At 47.0% G+C, this 14087-nt stretch overlaps 1 protein-coding gene across 1 annotated transcript in view; it reads right to left on the bottom strand.

Moving 5' to 3' along the window:
- The window catches only part of LOC142904243 (serine/threonine-protein kinase BRSK2-like), a gene marked incomplete at its 3' end in the record, with an annotated part of 155040 nt that overhangs the window by 30727 nt on the left and 110226 nt on the right, over positions 1–14087 (bottom strand). The window contains exons 4-5 of the mRNA XM_076050215.1: positions 7328–7413; positions 4466–4606 (exon numbers count right to left, since the gene is read on the bottom strand). Coding sequence (XP_075906330.1) covers positions 4466–4606; positions 7328–7413 — 227 coding nt within the window. The remainder of the gene's footprint in view (positions 1–4465; positions 4607–7327; positions 7414–14087) is intronic.

Raw genomic sequence — 14087 nt, 5'->3', positions numbered from 1 at the left:
GAAAAAAAAAAGGAGCAGAGAGTGGGTTTTGGTTGTGTTTTAGCGCCCATCACATGCAGTGATGATAGGCTATAAGTATAGGCTTTCTGCAGGGAGCAGGAAGACAGGACCGTCATCTGGGGGAAACTCTTCTAAAAGCAACAGAACAGCCACAAACAGCCACGGGGCTGTTTATTAGAACGGTTGATGGCAGGGTTGAGGGAAGGCAAACAATCAGGCCAACAAGACCTGCAGGTTGCAGAAACATTACAACAGATGAAAATCCTGAAGGGGGGGAAAAAAAAGGCAAGTCACAGCACCAAGAAAGGTCCAGAAAGTTGACAAAGCAAAGGAAGTGATGTTTGTTTGTTTGGAGCAATTACATTTTATACTGACACAAGGGCCTCGCAAAAAAAAAAAAGGCAGCGCAAAAAAAAGGTACAAAACTACTTTTGTTTCTTTTCTTTCTTTGCACAACACAAACCTAAACTCACAACCCAAAGCCTCACTTTATTCTGAAAAGATAACAGCACAGGCTTATTATGTATGCGAATCACTGTCTAGGCTTGGCATGGAATGAAATGGATAATACACATGTTGACGTGTAGATAAAGTCACTTCAAAGAAAGTAATTATTAACCGCTGTGTTTTAAATAGTGAATATTTCTAATTATGTGAAGGGGCCACTTGCACAGATGGAGCCACAGTGGGAAACTGCATGGACTGTGTGATTTTTATCTTGATGTCACAGCTGACGTGAAAAATAAAAAAACAAAAAACAACAACCTAACCAGCATCAATGGCAATGAGCTTTAGGCTGCGGATGATTAAAAACACGTTTGCTCTTTCGGTTGCGAAATGTTTTTAACATTAATTGATAAGTCTGACACACTGGGCCTCTACGCTAAAGCTGTGCACTTAAGGAAATAGAAAAGCAACAACAGCCTTACTTTCTCCAGAGTGCTGATAGTCATTTTATGGCAAAGACTATCTTCATTAGAAATCCAAACTGTTTGGACACACAATTGTAAACGGTTTGTGTGATTCCTTCTTTGGAGTGTGACGCTACAGGATGAAAAACCAAGAGGACCAAGGGGTCACAGCAGGTTTAGCGATTCGGCTCTATTTCCAGTAATACAGCCGGTTGCTGGGAGCTGAAGTTGGGAGCTCGGCATGTGACGCGGGGGCGTGAAGGGAACAGGGGTTCACGGAATGAATGTGTGGCGATGAGGGTCTGTTGGCTGTCAACCCTCATCCACTTGACCTTCCATCCTGACTATAGTCTCACACTGGCCACACTGGAAGAAAAAAAAAAAATAAATCAATATACTTTATTGCCCTCGCTGGGATAGAAACATTTTGCTTTTAGCTCTATCACAGGAAATCAGAGCGTGCTTGTTGTGGGTTTTGCTCCTGTAAGAAGGAATCCAAATAGCTGGCCATGAGCGTTATGATACTTCATTCCTTTTTTCTTCTTTCTATTTAACTCTACAGAGTTGAGTAGAAAGCACACAAGCGGCTGGTCAAATGTTCAAGGAAAAGACACAATACTCCTTCAATCACAGTGTCAGTCGGATGTTTGTGTTCGTGGCAAACCACCACAGTCACCTTTATTTTTATTTTATATATTTTCTTGGGAGAGAATGTGCATTGCAGCAGATTGGTCGGCTAACTGATGTGTGTGCCGCCAGAGTCGTTGTTGGCAAATCCTCTCAGCTAAACGCTGACATGGTTTTCTCTGACCTTGACCTTTGACACTTTCACCGCCAAAGTTCTGCCTCGGAATGTTGCGAAGACGCAACGCTGACTTTCTCCCGCCGCCTTAGCATTCAATCGAACAATCTCTCCCCGACAATTCTTTCACCAAGACGGTTTTTATCCCACACTTACCTATCGTTGCCTCATCTCCCCTGTCAGCTACCCCTGTGCGCTTCAATTTGTCCTGTTCTACAGCTCCGCGTGAGGAGGAGAATAAAAAATAAAAAAAAAACAGAAAAACATAAAAATCGCAGTCTAAATCGGAGCACGAACCGGCACAATGAGTCACAAACAGCTCCCCGCGTCCTTTCATTCATATTACACCCATACCGGCTACAGAGAGATATTTGGGGATCGGACGTGGGTGGAGGGTGGAAGCAGAGCAGATGTGAAAACGTGGAGGTTTGCAGAAAAAGGGAGAGCCGTGTGTTTACCTCCCCTCCCGAGCAGTGACTCACAGAGGAAAGGGAGCACTTCTGTTGGCCTTTGTAGGTCCCCGGCATAGACAAGCAAAAATGGAAGATATTATTGCAGAAATGCTTTTTTTTTCCTCCTCCATTGCAGGTATGCTGGGATCTCATTAGTGCGGAAGGAAGGAAGGTGAGAGAGCCTTCCTCCCTCTGTCTGCTTGGCCCTAATTGAAGTTGGGGAGGAGGACGAGTGGGTGCAGCGATGCCCCCCAAAACTCCCCCCTTCTCCTCATGATAAATTTACAAGGCATCATTTTCTCAGAGTGCTCGGGAAAAAGGATTGGAGGAGTTGTGACAGGGAGGCGGCGGCGCGGCGCAAAACAGCGAGAGCTAAATCCGCCGGTGAATCAGTTACAAACGAGACGGGATCATTTATGTACGTATTTGAATGCACTTAACGTCAGTCCCAGATGCTTTCCCCTAATTGGCTTGATCCGCTCTCCTCGCACTGAGCCATTCACACGGAATGATAAAAGGCTTCGCTTCCCTTAGGTGGGACAATTTTGTTCTCCGACTTCCTCCGGCATCACAGACGCCGTTGCTTCTTTTAATTCTCTCCCTGTCTTCAAGACAAGTCCCGTCTTCTCCAAACAATGAAATTAAACCGAGTGCATCATATGGAGATAATCGGCTGAATGTAAAGTCCAAAACAAGGATGTAGAGTTGACGTTGAGCACATAAACTCTCATAATTGCTTTATCATCAAACAGCCACAGTCAAAACGATAATTGGCTTTGGTGTGAAGTTTATTGTGTAAAAAAAAATAATGTGAAATAAATTAGGAAAAGTGTACATTTTATGATAATCTTTACTTCATTCCTAATCACATTGCGCAAATATTGTGCTAAAGCCCCAGCGGTTGGTTGTATTGTGACTGCTGTACACTCCTTCTAACCAGGCGCCGGCAGTGTAATAACTGTAACATTTACAGCCTCGCAGATGTTTTAGACCCAGAACAGCCGGAGGAAATTTTCCCGAATTTTCATCTACTAGATTGCAAATCGTCTTATAAACATGAACGATCAAAAAAAGATGACTGCCACTAAAATGAGCCACACACAATGTTCAGCTTATTGCAAAAAAAAAAACACATTGTACTGTGTACAGAACCAGTGGCTTCATGACATCTTCATGATGTCATGCTTTGATCACTGGCCAGGCCACCGGCACGACCACAATAATGACTGTGAACCGCCTCCTCCTTCTCTTCCTTCAGCAGGTTCCCTCCCCCTACTAACGTGTCACAGTGACAAACTAACAACCCTCAGTGCCAGTGACACAGCCCCCTGGAATTTCAGCCTATACTGTTGTTCATAGGAAAGCCAAACACATTAAATACATTAAAAAGAGCACGTTCAATCACAGCATTATGTATTTATATCACTGCTATAATTTGATATAATTTAAAGCACGGCAGCATAATGGCCACTTGTGTCAGGAAGCTTCTGGATGACCACCTCTAGAGGTCAGTAGTTAATAGAAGTGTATTTCACACACACTCAGAGTGTGGAACTGATGAAGTGATGCTGCACCTACCGAACACCACGACGTGCCTTTGTTGTCTTCTGCTGAAATTCAACTCATTTCTGTACTTTATTACGAGATGAACGCACTTGACCTTACACTTAAACTGCAGTTCTTGCGCTCCGCTGTACGAGTTACACTTTATATACACTCGTGAGTGCATAACCTGAAGCCAGACATGTGGCTGAAAATGAGTCCCTGGTGAGATCTTCTGCAGTGCTGTATGTAAAGTGCTTCCAGCACCGACGGAAAGTTAAAACAACCAACCCGGCCTGTACATGCCAATATTTGGCACATAATTTATATTTATGCACCTGCCCCATAAGCATTTTAAAATATGAAATAACCTTGTTGGATTCACAGGCAGGAGACATCGAGCTTGTTCCTGTGTAATTGGAGCTGGTATTTGTATTTAGCATGAGTTCACCATGTTCAGCCTCTTTGAGTTGTGGACTGGGGAGGGGAGAAACCTCATTGCTCTGAACAATGAATATCAAATTTTCCTGTAACGCTCATAAAAACTGCTTCCAAAGCAATGAAAAGCTGATTAGAATTTCAATTGTGGATCTGCTTGAGATCACACATTACTGCAGCAAACGAGTTTAATAGGATAACAATACAGTTTACCTTGGTTACTGCACAAGACCGTTGGTATCTTTATGTAATGTTCTTATGTTGTGCATTTCGTCGCTATTTAATGGATTTCAGTGACATCCGTCCAGACATTTACTTACCATATGGAATGACTGTGGCAAAAGTCCAGGGCAGACATGATCTGTCTGAAGAACTTCCTGGCTTCTTTGGGCGTTAACCGGCCTTTCTTTACCAGGTAGTCGAAGAGCTCGCCGCCAGAGACGTGTTCTAACACGAGGTACCTGGGACGCAGAGGAAACAGAGGAGGGAGCGGCTCAGAGAGGCACAAACACGAAGCATCTTCTCCATCTTTGTCACAGCAGATCATTTGCCTCCATCTACCCCCTCAGCATTCTCACGCCACAGATGAGGTTAGGCTGGAATCTCCATGGACGATGGATGACACAATAATCTGCAGTGAGAGCCGGGAGCTGGGATGGAACAAAGGGAAGAAAAGCATCTTGGGTACAGACACGAGAAAAGCACAATATTTCTGCTTGATGTGACAGATGCCTGATGAATCAGAACGATGAGGACACTGAGGAAACTCTGGAGGTGGAAAACTGCGTCACCTCACAACCATCACACACACGGACCGAACTCCCAGGACCAACCACGTGGCCTCCCGACAGTCACATCTGACTGACGGTTTATTTGTCACGCTGTCCCCTATGAGCTTCCTCCGTTCTAAGTATCGCCATCTGTGTGACTGATTCCAACACAAGCTGCACGCTGCCGCCCCCCAGGGGAGGCATCGGGAGGGGAAAATCTAGCTGTGACATGCCATGAAAATAAATAAATAAACATGTGAGAGCTCAGGTTGAATTCTGCTGAGGTTTAGATGCGGCCATTTCTTTACCTCATCAAAGTAAGACTCATTTGCTGTATATATATGTTGAGCACTTTTGATGCATTTCATGTGCAAATTCATCACCTTCTGTTGTTATTTCTTCACAGCTACTCTTCAGGGGACCTTGTGGTCGGCGTGATGGGGCTTCCATTGAGGAGGCAGAGTCTGTTCTGGGGCTTCGTGCAGACAGAAGGGAAGATGAATCTCTGCTGACCCACACATAAAGCCGCTGCTGTGGGCTGAAAGCCAGCCGCCTGCTGACCCTGCTCCGGACTGCACCCCTCGTATATCCTGCGCCCAAACTCGCTCCGTCTTCACCGGGCCAAATTGAAACTCAGACAGGCAGTCAAATATGCTCTTTCCCTCCTTCCCCTTCTACCCTGCTGCTCCATGGTTGATGTCCGTGTCCTTACACAACGTATTAGTTTTATTTATTACAGCACAGTTTGCAAACTGCTCTGAGCCACGGAGCATATGCTCGGCAAACAGCCGTAAATCCCTAATGTGCGGCGACCACGAGAGTCGGACGACTGCAGGGCGCAAACAGAAAAGGCAGTAAAGCTAAAGACACTTGTGACGTAAACACAGAGTGTCGTGAGGGAAAAAGTGTTGGAGTCAACATTTATGTCATAACCTGTAAGTGGGAAAGTGAAATAGCATGAAACCAGCAGGGAAGCATCAAACACAGCGGTGGACGTCACTCAGAAGTCGTGTTAACGTGTCGACAACACGAGCAGAGACGCGTGATTCTGAGCAAATCCGGCGCTGCTGGCGAAAGCCCTGAACAAATGAAAAAGTAGCCGTCTCAGGTAGTTTTCTGTGAAAGTAATTGTTATTTGCCACATCATAAAAATTGCAGCAAAGTAATCTGAAAAGCAGCTTAGAACGCTAAAGCTACTTACAACGCAGGGCAGCTTCAATGCAGAGAACTAATATCCCTGCAGGGATCAATAAAGGATGAATTAATGCAGCATCATTAAGTCAGGCATTCTCTGTTCTAGGCAGTTATAGACTCTAAAGAAACTAAAGGTATCAGTTATAATATATTAACATCACAATGTGACCATTTGCTAAAATACAGATATGAAATAACCATGAATAAAACACTGAGTGGAAAAATCTCTTTACCGCTTGCATGCAAGCAGAAAAAGATGAAAGTTTAAGGACATTTAACTGATGTGCAAAGACACACACACACACACACACACACACACACACACACACGCATAGACACACACAAACATACATAGACGTTTCAAAAAAATGATCTCCATGATGTGTTCCAAGAGTATTGCAAACCCAAGACGCGCTTCATCTAGCAGTTATGGGCTTTCAAGTAAAAATGCAGAACCATATTCATTTTTGGAAATTACATCTCTGATGTGAAGCGCGGCGAGCGTGCGGGACCCTCGATGCAAAGCGATTTGTCTTCGGCGACGCCACTCGAAAACCCGACTGTCAAAAGTGATGAAGCCATTGGCACAAAATATGATTTTAATAATCCAATTAGCGGACGAATCCCAATATTCTCCGGGCCCTGTCATCTTAACGGATGGCGTGCACGCTACTGTATGTCCAATCGCATTGGGCCCGCCAGCTCAAGATGAGCGCTAATTGAGTTTGGGTTGACAAACAGCCCTCTGCAGACGGGGAAGTCGACTGCGCAGCCGACGAGGCCGCTCTGGAAGTTGGCTTCCAGTGCTCGCCAGCCGCGTGTAGGCGCCTTCACGCGGCTGACTAATGCGCCTGCCACTCTCCGGGGCTAATGTCTCTTAAAGTAATGGCGTGGCTTCTGATAAGCGTGTCATGCTGTTTACATTACACCGACTTCCCCTCCCTTATTAGCAATCCCCGAGCGCGCGCAAACAAATTAAATGCTCCATGCCAATACTAATGGAGCGTCTGCCCTCCAAGGCTGTCACTCTTGCCCTCCAATCATAACACACACATCCCCAACCGCTCGGCGGGACAAAATAAATGTGTTATTTTCAGATACCGCCGGAGGATCTTGAGAGACACATCACCCTGATGTGATTTGAGAGTCACAAAGTTCTTGCACACTGAGCAACACAACGGACAAAGGGGGTTCCGGAGGCAATCGGTGGGTACTTACAGGTATTTTTTGTTTTCGTAGACGTCATGTAGCTTTAAAACGTGTGGGTGTTCTATGAGCTTCAGAATAGCTATCTCCCGCTCCACCTGGAAGAGAGAAAAAGGAGGATTAGTGTAACGCCAACACATGTTCCTAAAAGCATTCTTGGACCACCGTCCACTATTAAAACCACAATGTTGCCGTCGCCGCTGTCAAAACTCAAGCAGCAGGCCGGCGAACGAAGCAGCAGCAGCGGCAATTTTTCTTTAACGTTTGCACTTTAGCTCATTTTTCAAGGGTGACGGAGGCAAAACGCACGCTAGGCTTCAGAGAGAGAAATTAACCCTGTGAAATGAGCCGGCTGGCGCTGTGGAGGGCGAGGACACGCTCTGACCCGCCTCTGGCCGCCGTCTCAGGTGGAAAATATTGGCTGGCCACGGAAAAAGTGAAAGAAAACAGGCTGCGTGTGTCCCTGCATCCTCCTCCGCAGCGTGCGTGTGCACTCCCGCTTCACAATCCCGGCAGTTTGCTCAGGGTAAAAAAAAAATCTCGCTCGATTAGATGAGAGAGAGACATGAAGCAAAGTGACCTGTCAGGAGATCCACGTCCAACACTCGAGCGTTTCTCTTCGCTCAGAGAGCATCCGGCCAACTGGGGTCAAAACGTCTCAGCCAGGTACATCAAAACCATCCTGCAGGAGTCGACTGCAGAGACGGCGGCTCTCAGTGTAAACACTCGGCGGGTGGCCGGAAAACGCACAGAGGAAGGTTGCCCCCCCCCCCGCCCCCCCCCGGGGGGGTTGACGACTGAACTCTTGCTCTTCGCTCGTGGACGCACAGCGGACGGCCGCCGATTGCTGGACTTCAAGCAGGAATGGAGCAGATCGGGCTGGATTTGTGTCAGCATCTCCAGAGGTTGGAGTCAGCAGGTAGAGCTGCCACCAGAAATCAGGCTGCGGCCCACATCGAGGAGAGCCGCCGCTGATCTTCATACCCTCCCCCCCACCCACCCACCCACCACACAAAACAAAACTCCCTCCTGCCTCCCTCTTTATCTTCCCCACCCTCTGCGGCTGCCGTCCCTTCTTCCTGACTGACAACAGCGGGAGATTAAAGGACAGCGTGAGGTAAAAAAGGCTCCCCTGCGTCGTCTCCATCCCCGTCAAAAGTCCACCTGGCCTCGTCAACTCGCCTCCGACAGCCGTCGCAAAGCCCCGGTGTCACACTCGCTTTAGCTTTATGGACGCTTCAAGTGGAATTTAAGTCCCTGACCTGACAGGTATGTGTTTCCCTAAAACTCCCACCATGCCTTTTGCTTGGCTGGGCGTGAAATTAGTTTCCTCCCCCTTAATTTCACTCACATATTGTTTTCCATGTCAGAGCGGTTTCCATTAGAGGTGGCTGCCCACTCATCAAGGTGTCCTACTGCACTTCTGCTGATTATTTTCTGGCAGGGAACGGCGGCACCCACAGCTCTTTAGCACAATGAAGAGCTGCTGATTTAGCTCAAACGGGTTCAGGAAGAAAAAGCATGACAGAGCAACCAGAAGTGGAGCAAGCGGCCAAGAAAAAGTCCTGAGAGAATCCTAAAGAATCCTAAGAAAGCTAAGAAAAGCTAGGTGATCAGTAGAGCTGCCAACTGTCCCTTCAAATACAGAATTGTTCCGTATTCGACAATGAAATGGTGCGTTGTAAATATTACTTCTCATGTCTATTGGTAGCAAAGCAGGTCATTCTATGTGAACCATATACTTTTTTGGAAACCTATTTTAAGTTATGATTTACCACTACTGGTGAGCCACTGGCCAGTGATCATCATGTCAGGTCATGGCCCTGAGCACTGCAGGAGACCTCCTTTATTTATTCTCAATGAAAGTTAGCAAAACTAGTGCTCAGATTTTCTAAAAACAAAAAAAAGGAAAGAAAAGAAAGAAAGGAGGTTTGGTTGGGGGGGGGATACATGATTCTAATTAGCATGCTGCTTCAGGAGTAACAGCTAGGCTAATCCACAGACTAATGAGCGCACTCAGCAGCCCTGCGCCCTGCCACTGTTTCACCTGAGTCTAGTGCGTGATGCTGAGGGTGAGGAGGAGGCTGGCTAGCAGGCTGGCAGCGAGGGCTCCCTGCAGAGACTCTAAATCTGCCCAGGACTCGGTGGAGGAGACGAGCTGTCGAAGGGCTACAGAGGCAGCAGCTGGCTTCCTTAAGCTGCCTCTAAGCGCCTCCTTTCAGTTAATTGAAATAAGAGAAATGAGGCTTAATGTGGAGACTTAACTGTACAACTGCCTGCTTATTGCAAGATTAGCTGTCGATTAGCACGCAAACATTCCATAGAGCGGCTCTTCTCCGCTTTACAGTGCCCGTGGCCTGCGGCTCCCAGTCTGCAGCTGCAAAATGAGTCCTGCGTTCGCATGCGGTGACAATTCACAATAGATTAAAGGTGCGGCGCACCATTCACAAGCACCCGTCGGTATAGCATGCGGTGGAATATTACATTGTATGTGTGCTAGAGTTAAATAAAGTCACTAAAAAATAACTATCAACAAACATAAATAAAGTACAAACATAAAAAAATTGCAACAAAGTACAATTAACTAAAAAGAGCTGGCCAAATTTTTTGTGACTGACAGACTAATTGGCTGCACTCGATGACTCTCTCCTGGTGGGAAGCCTCGACGACACTCGAAATCCTGCCACCGTTGGAAATGCCAGGTATCCATTCTCTCTCTTGGCAGGGCGCCTCGCCATGGCGCCGCACTCTCTCATTAACTTTTACATCTGTGAGAGCAGACAGGTCTCTCCATAGCTTTCATGGCACTTCATTAAGCCTTTATTAGCAGGCTCTTGGACGCCGTCCCCCCACCCGAAACGCTCACACATGCGCATGGACAGTTGGACGGGCGGTCAGACGAACACGCGCCGCCTCTTTTCATCTTCCTCCTGGCCTGCACGGCGCAGAGTTTGGCCCGGCAGCAGGAGCGGGAATAGGTAATAAAGCTCCTCCTTATCAGAAAGCAAAGGTTGAATGGGAGCAGTAGACTGACACTAATCCAAATTGGCTGTTTGACTGGGAGATAATTTGTCTTGTAAAGAACTGGTGTTATTGTTGTGGGGAGAACATCATTATCGGAGGTCCTCAGAACGTTGCTGGTGGACCGACTGATTGGCAACTCTTTGACCCACAGGGTGATATCCGGCCACGCTGAATAAATCAATAGGTCCTAACTGAGGTCCTGATTTCCGCTAAAGTGTTAACTACAGGAAAGTTGGCAGCAAGAAAGCCCAGCTTGGGGGTGAGTGAGGAAGTTTGACATCTTAAAACGACATAAAGACAAAAAAAATATGTTACTCCCATGATTTTGTAATTATGTGGGGTTTTTTTCTGGTGTTCCTTGTTGCTCCCAGCTCCTAGTCTCATAAACGAGTAGCAGGAAACCAGCACTCAGCAATGCTAACAATAACATAGCTGACTAAATTGTTTGCTTAAAGTATCGTTTACAGGAGAACAAAACTGTAGAAATTCTTCAGTCACTCACAATATTCTGCACAGACTTCTTGACATAATAATCCAGTCCACACCTGAGGACGTGCACGGAGGCAGTTTGCTGTGACGAACATCCAGCAGCAGTGAAACGTAATCAAACGTGAACGCTTTGAAACTGGGCAAAATGGCATCTTATCCATGAGAGAAGCTCTTCCCACCAAACACACTGATTTTCTGTGTCTATTTATGGTGTTTTACAATTGCATTTAGTATTTTTATCAAGGTCGTTAAAAATTGAGAGGACTGAATGAGGACTGAGTAAAAACCAAAGCTATCTAGATCTTTTTATCTTTTTTCAAATAAGAGTCAAAGCAGCCGCTGGTGCTCACCAGTGTCACAAAGGCCGCTGTGTAGCAGCTCATCAGATCAACTCGCCACTTATTGAGCTATTCTACATAAGCTACAGCCCTGAATCAGATTGAGAACGCCACGACCGCTGCCTTGAGCCCAGTGACGGACGACAGGCGGCCGGCAACAAGAGAGACATTAAAAATCCTGTCGCAACCGAGAGAGAACGAACAGAGAAAGCGGCCCTAACAACAAAAAAAGAAAGAAATCTCAGAGGGGAAAACATCAGATCACAGGCCCTGTCATCTCTCACTCCACACTTATTGCACCTTCGCTCTTTCTCTCGTCTTTCCGTCTTTCTCTGGCTGAGGGAATACACAGACGTCTCTGTCACCTCCCCCGGGCGAGAGAGTGAACGGTCCCTTGATACGGAGATCTGAGGATCAAAGTCAATGGGGCGGCCATGTGTGCCTGATAAAAAAAAAATAATAATAAATAAAATAAAATGAAGATGGAGGCGGTTGGCGGTGGCTCTGCTGGTGTGGGAGCTCCGGCGTGTGCAGCAGGGAGGAGTGAGAGTGGGAGGGACGGCGCTCCGGCTCCGAGGCTCCCTGCGGTGGAGGGCCAAGCAGAGACGGCAGACAGAACGGGACCGGGGTGGATGTGCCAGCTCTCCACCCCAGAGTCTTGTAGCCTCCTTTGTTGATAATTAACACAACACGAAGAGAGGAGAACCTCTCGAGCAGAGCCACGCACCAGCCGGCCCGCTGGGAGAGACATGATAATAAGGGAACACGGAGGCCACGTTAAGGCGTTCCAAAACACCTGACAATTAAGAGAATTAAAGAGACGACGCTCCCTTCATTAGGCCAAACACAAAGTGTTTAGTACGGAGTGCGTCTTCAGAGGGCTGGCAGCACTAAACCCTTTGCACTAGTGAGTCTACTTGGTATTGCAACAAATGACACAACATCACAACATACTGGGGTTCAGAGCTTATTTCAGCCTACAGCAACATCGCAACACGAGTCAGCTTTCAACAGGACAAACAGCCTCGTGAAGAACTTTTGACGGTAGCTATGACTCATTATATCCGAATGTGTTGTTAGGCTTGGACATTTTTCACAATCTAAATGTTTTCTTGTCTGTTCTCAGCCACTGAAAAACAGACATTTTACAAAACACAATGCGAGATGGTGGGGTTTTAAAAACTCTGGTTTGTCTGTATTCCTCAAGGGAGCTTGAATGGATGTTTTGAAAAAGATTAATGTCGACACCAAAACATGCACAATTTGACACAACTTTCTCAAATCTCTTCTGGAATTTTGAGAGTTGTGGTGGAAGCTGAAAAGCTCTTCTATCGTGTTTGTCATTACAGACTATTCATGTTTCTGCACTGTCGTGTAGACAGAGAAATAGTGCAATGTTTAAAATATATATATAAATGCATGCATGCTTAGCTTCTTATCTACTTAATGTCTTTGGTTTTGACTTTGACAAAATGCTGATGAAATGCCAACCCGGGTATAGAAATTCATGTTGGAGGCTGTAATGGCAAGAAAAATCAGGGAGCATACGGCTGAGTGTTAAGGTATAGACTGGCTGGCCGGAGGGGGACTCCAGTCCAACTGTCGGCGGACAGAAGGGGAGGAGACGGCACAGCTTGGCAACTGGCTGAGGGACACAACCAGTCAGCCCGTCACCCACTCACACTGCTGACATGTGGCCACATTAGCACGCGATGCACACTGATGGAGCCGTGAGCCGCCGCCATCTATCCATATGTTGGTCAGTGAGCCAGTGGGGCGGAATAGGGGCTTTGCAGCCAGAAACGGAGGGGAGCCAAGCTGGTGTGTAGCTCAGTGTGTGTGTTGGGGGGTCCGTTTCAAGGGTGTCAAACACACATGTATATCCATGGTGGAAAGACGGTGGGAAATTGATGTGTGTTTCCTTGTAGAAACGGTGCAGCAAACGACAGATTTTACTCACAAAGACGAACTTGTGGAGAGAGATTTAACAGTATTTGCTCAGAGTTTATGTGTGTGTGTGTGTGTGTGTGTGTGTGTGTGTGTGTGTGTGCGTGCATGTGTGCGTGCGTGTGTTTTCGTGTTTTCTCCTCCTGCTGGGTTCGTCCCGCTGAGAGCAAAGCGCAAAACTAAAAATCTGATTTGTATGTTTTCATTCCAGTCGTTGAAAGAGTTGAGAGAGGGGGGGGGGAAAGGTAAATGTCCCCAAAGTCATGTTTTTTTCCCTGTGTTCCTTCTCCCACCAGCCCGTGGATCACACACACACACACACACACACACACACTAGTGCAGGTGCACAAACACGCATGCACGCAGCCGGCAGAGCGCAGGTTTGGCTGATAATAACTGTATCAGTCATGCTTAGAAGAAAAGGGGGTAAATTCCCCACACGGGGGAGTGTGATCAATGCCCGAGACATGTAGTTCATTGATCACAGTCTTTGGGAGCTCCAAATCCTTTATCCATCTCCCAGCCATTCAATATCGCTTAGTCCAATCCCGGCACCCCTCCCTCCATCCAAGCAGACATTTATTATCTGTTTCATTCTATTCTCGATCCGTGCATGCGATGTGTGCCTGCGCCGCTGACAGACTCATCAGGCTCCCGCCTCCACCAGTGGCGAGCCACATCATTTGACACGAACAGACACGACCGTGGGTAACCTTGGTCTTAATAGAATCTAAAGGCAGGGGGCCCCCCGCCACACCAAGAGGTCAGGGGGTGCAATAATGAACCTCTTCAGGACTTCTGCGCCGTTTGATTGGTGGCATGGAGTGAAAGGGATGGAGGAGGAAGAGGTGTTTCATACACGTGATTAGCAATGCACGCGTTTGTGCAAAAACTCTCTGCAGGAGAGGCAATTTATCAGTGACAAGCAGGCGGCGGCCTCCTCTGGCACTCCTCTTTTTTGTGTGTCAGCCGTC

The sequence above is a fragment of the Nelusetta ayraudi genome, unplaced genomic scaffold (genome assembly GCF_046127955.1).
Source record: "Nelusetta ayraudi isolate G7.1 ecotype Tasmania unplaced genomic scaffold, CSIRO-AGI_Nayr_v1 ptg000125l, whole genome shotgun sequence".
Lineage (NCBI taxonomy): Eukaryota > Metazoa > Chordata > Actinopteri > Tetraodontiformes > Monacanthidae > Nelusetta > Nelusetta ayraudi.
Note: the sequence above shows the minus strand (reverse complement) of the source record. Positions and strands in the feature narration are given on the sequence as shown.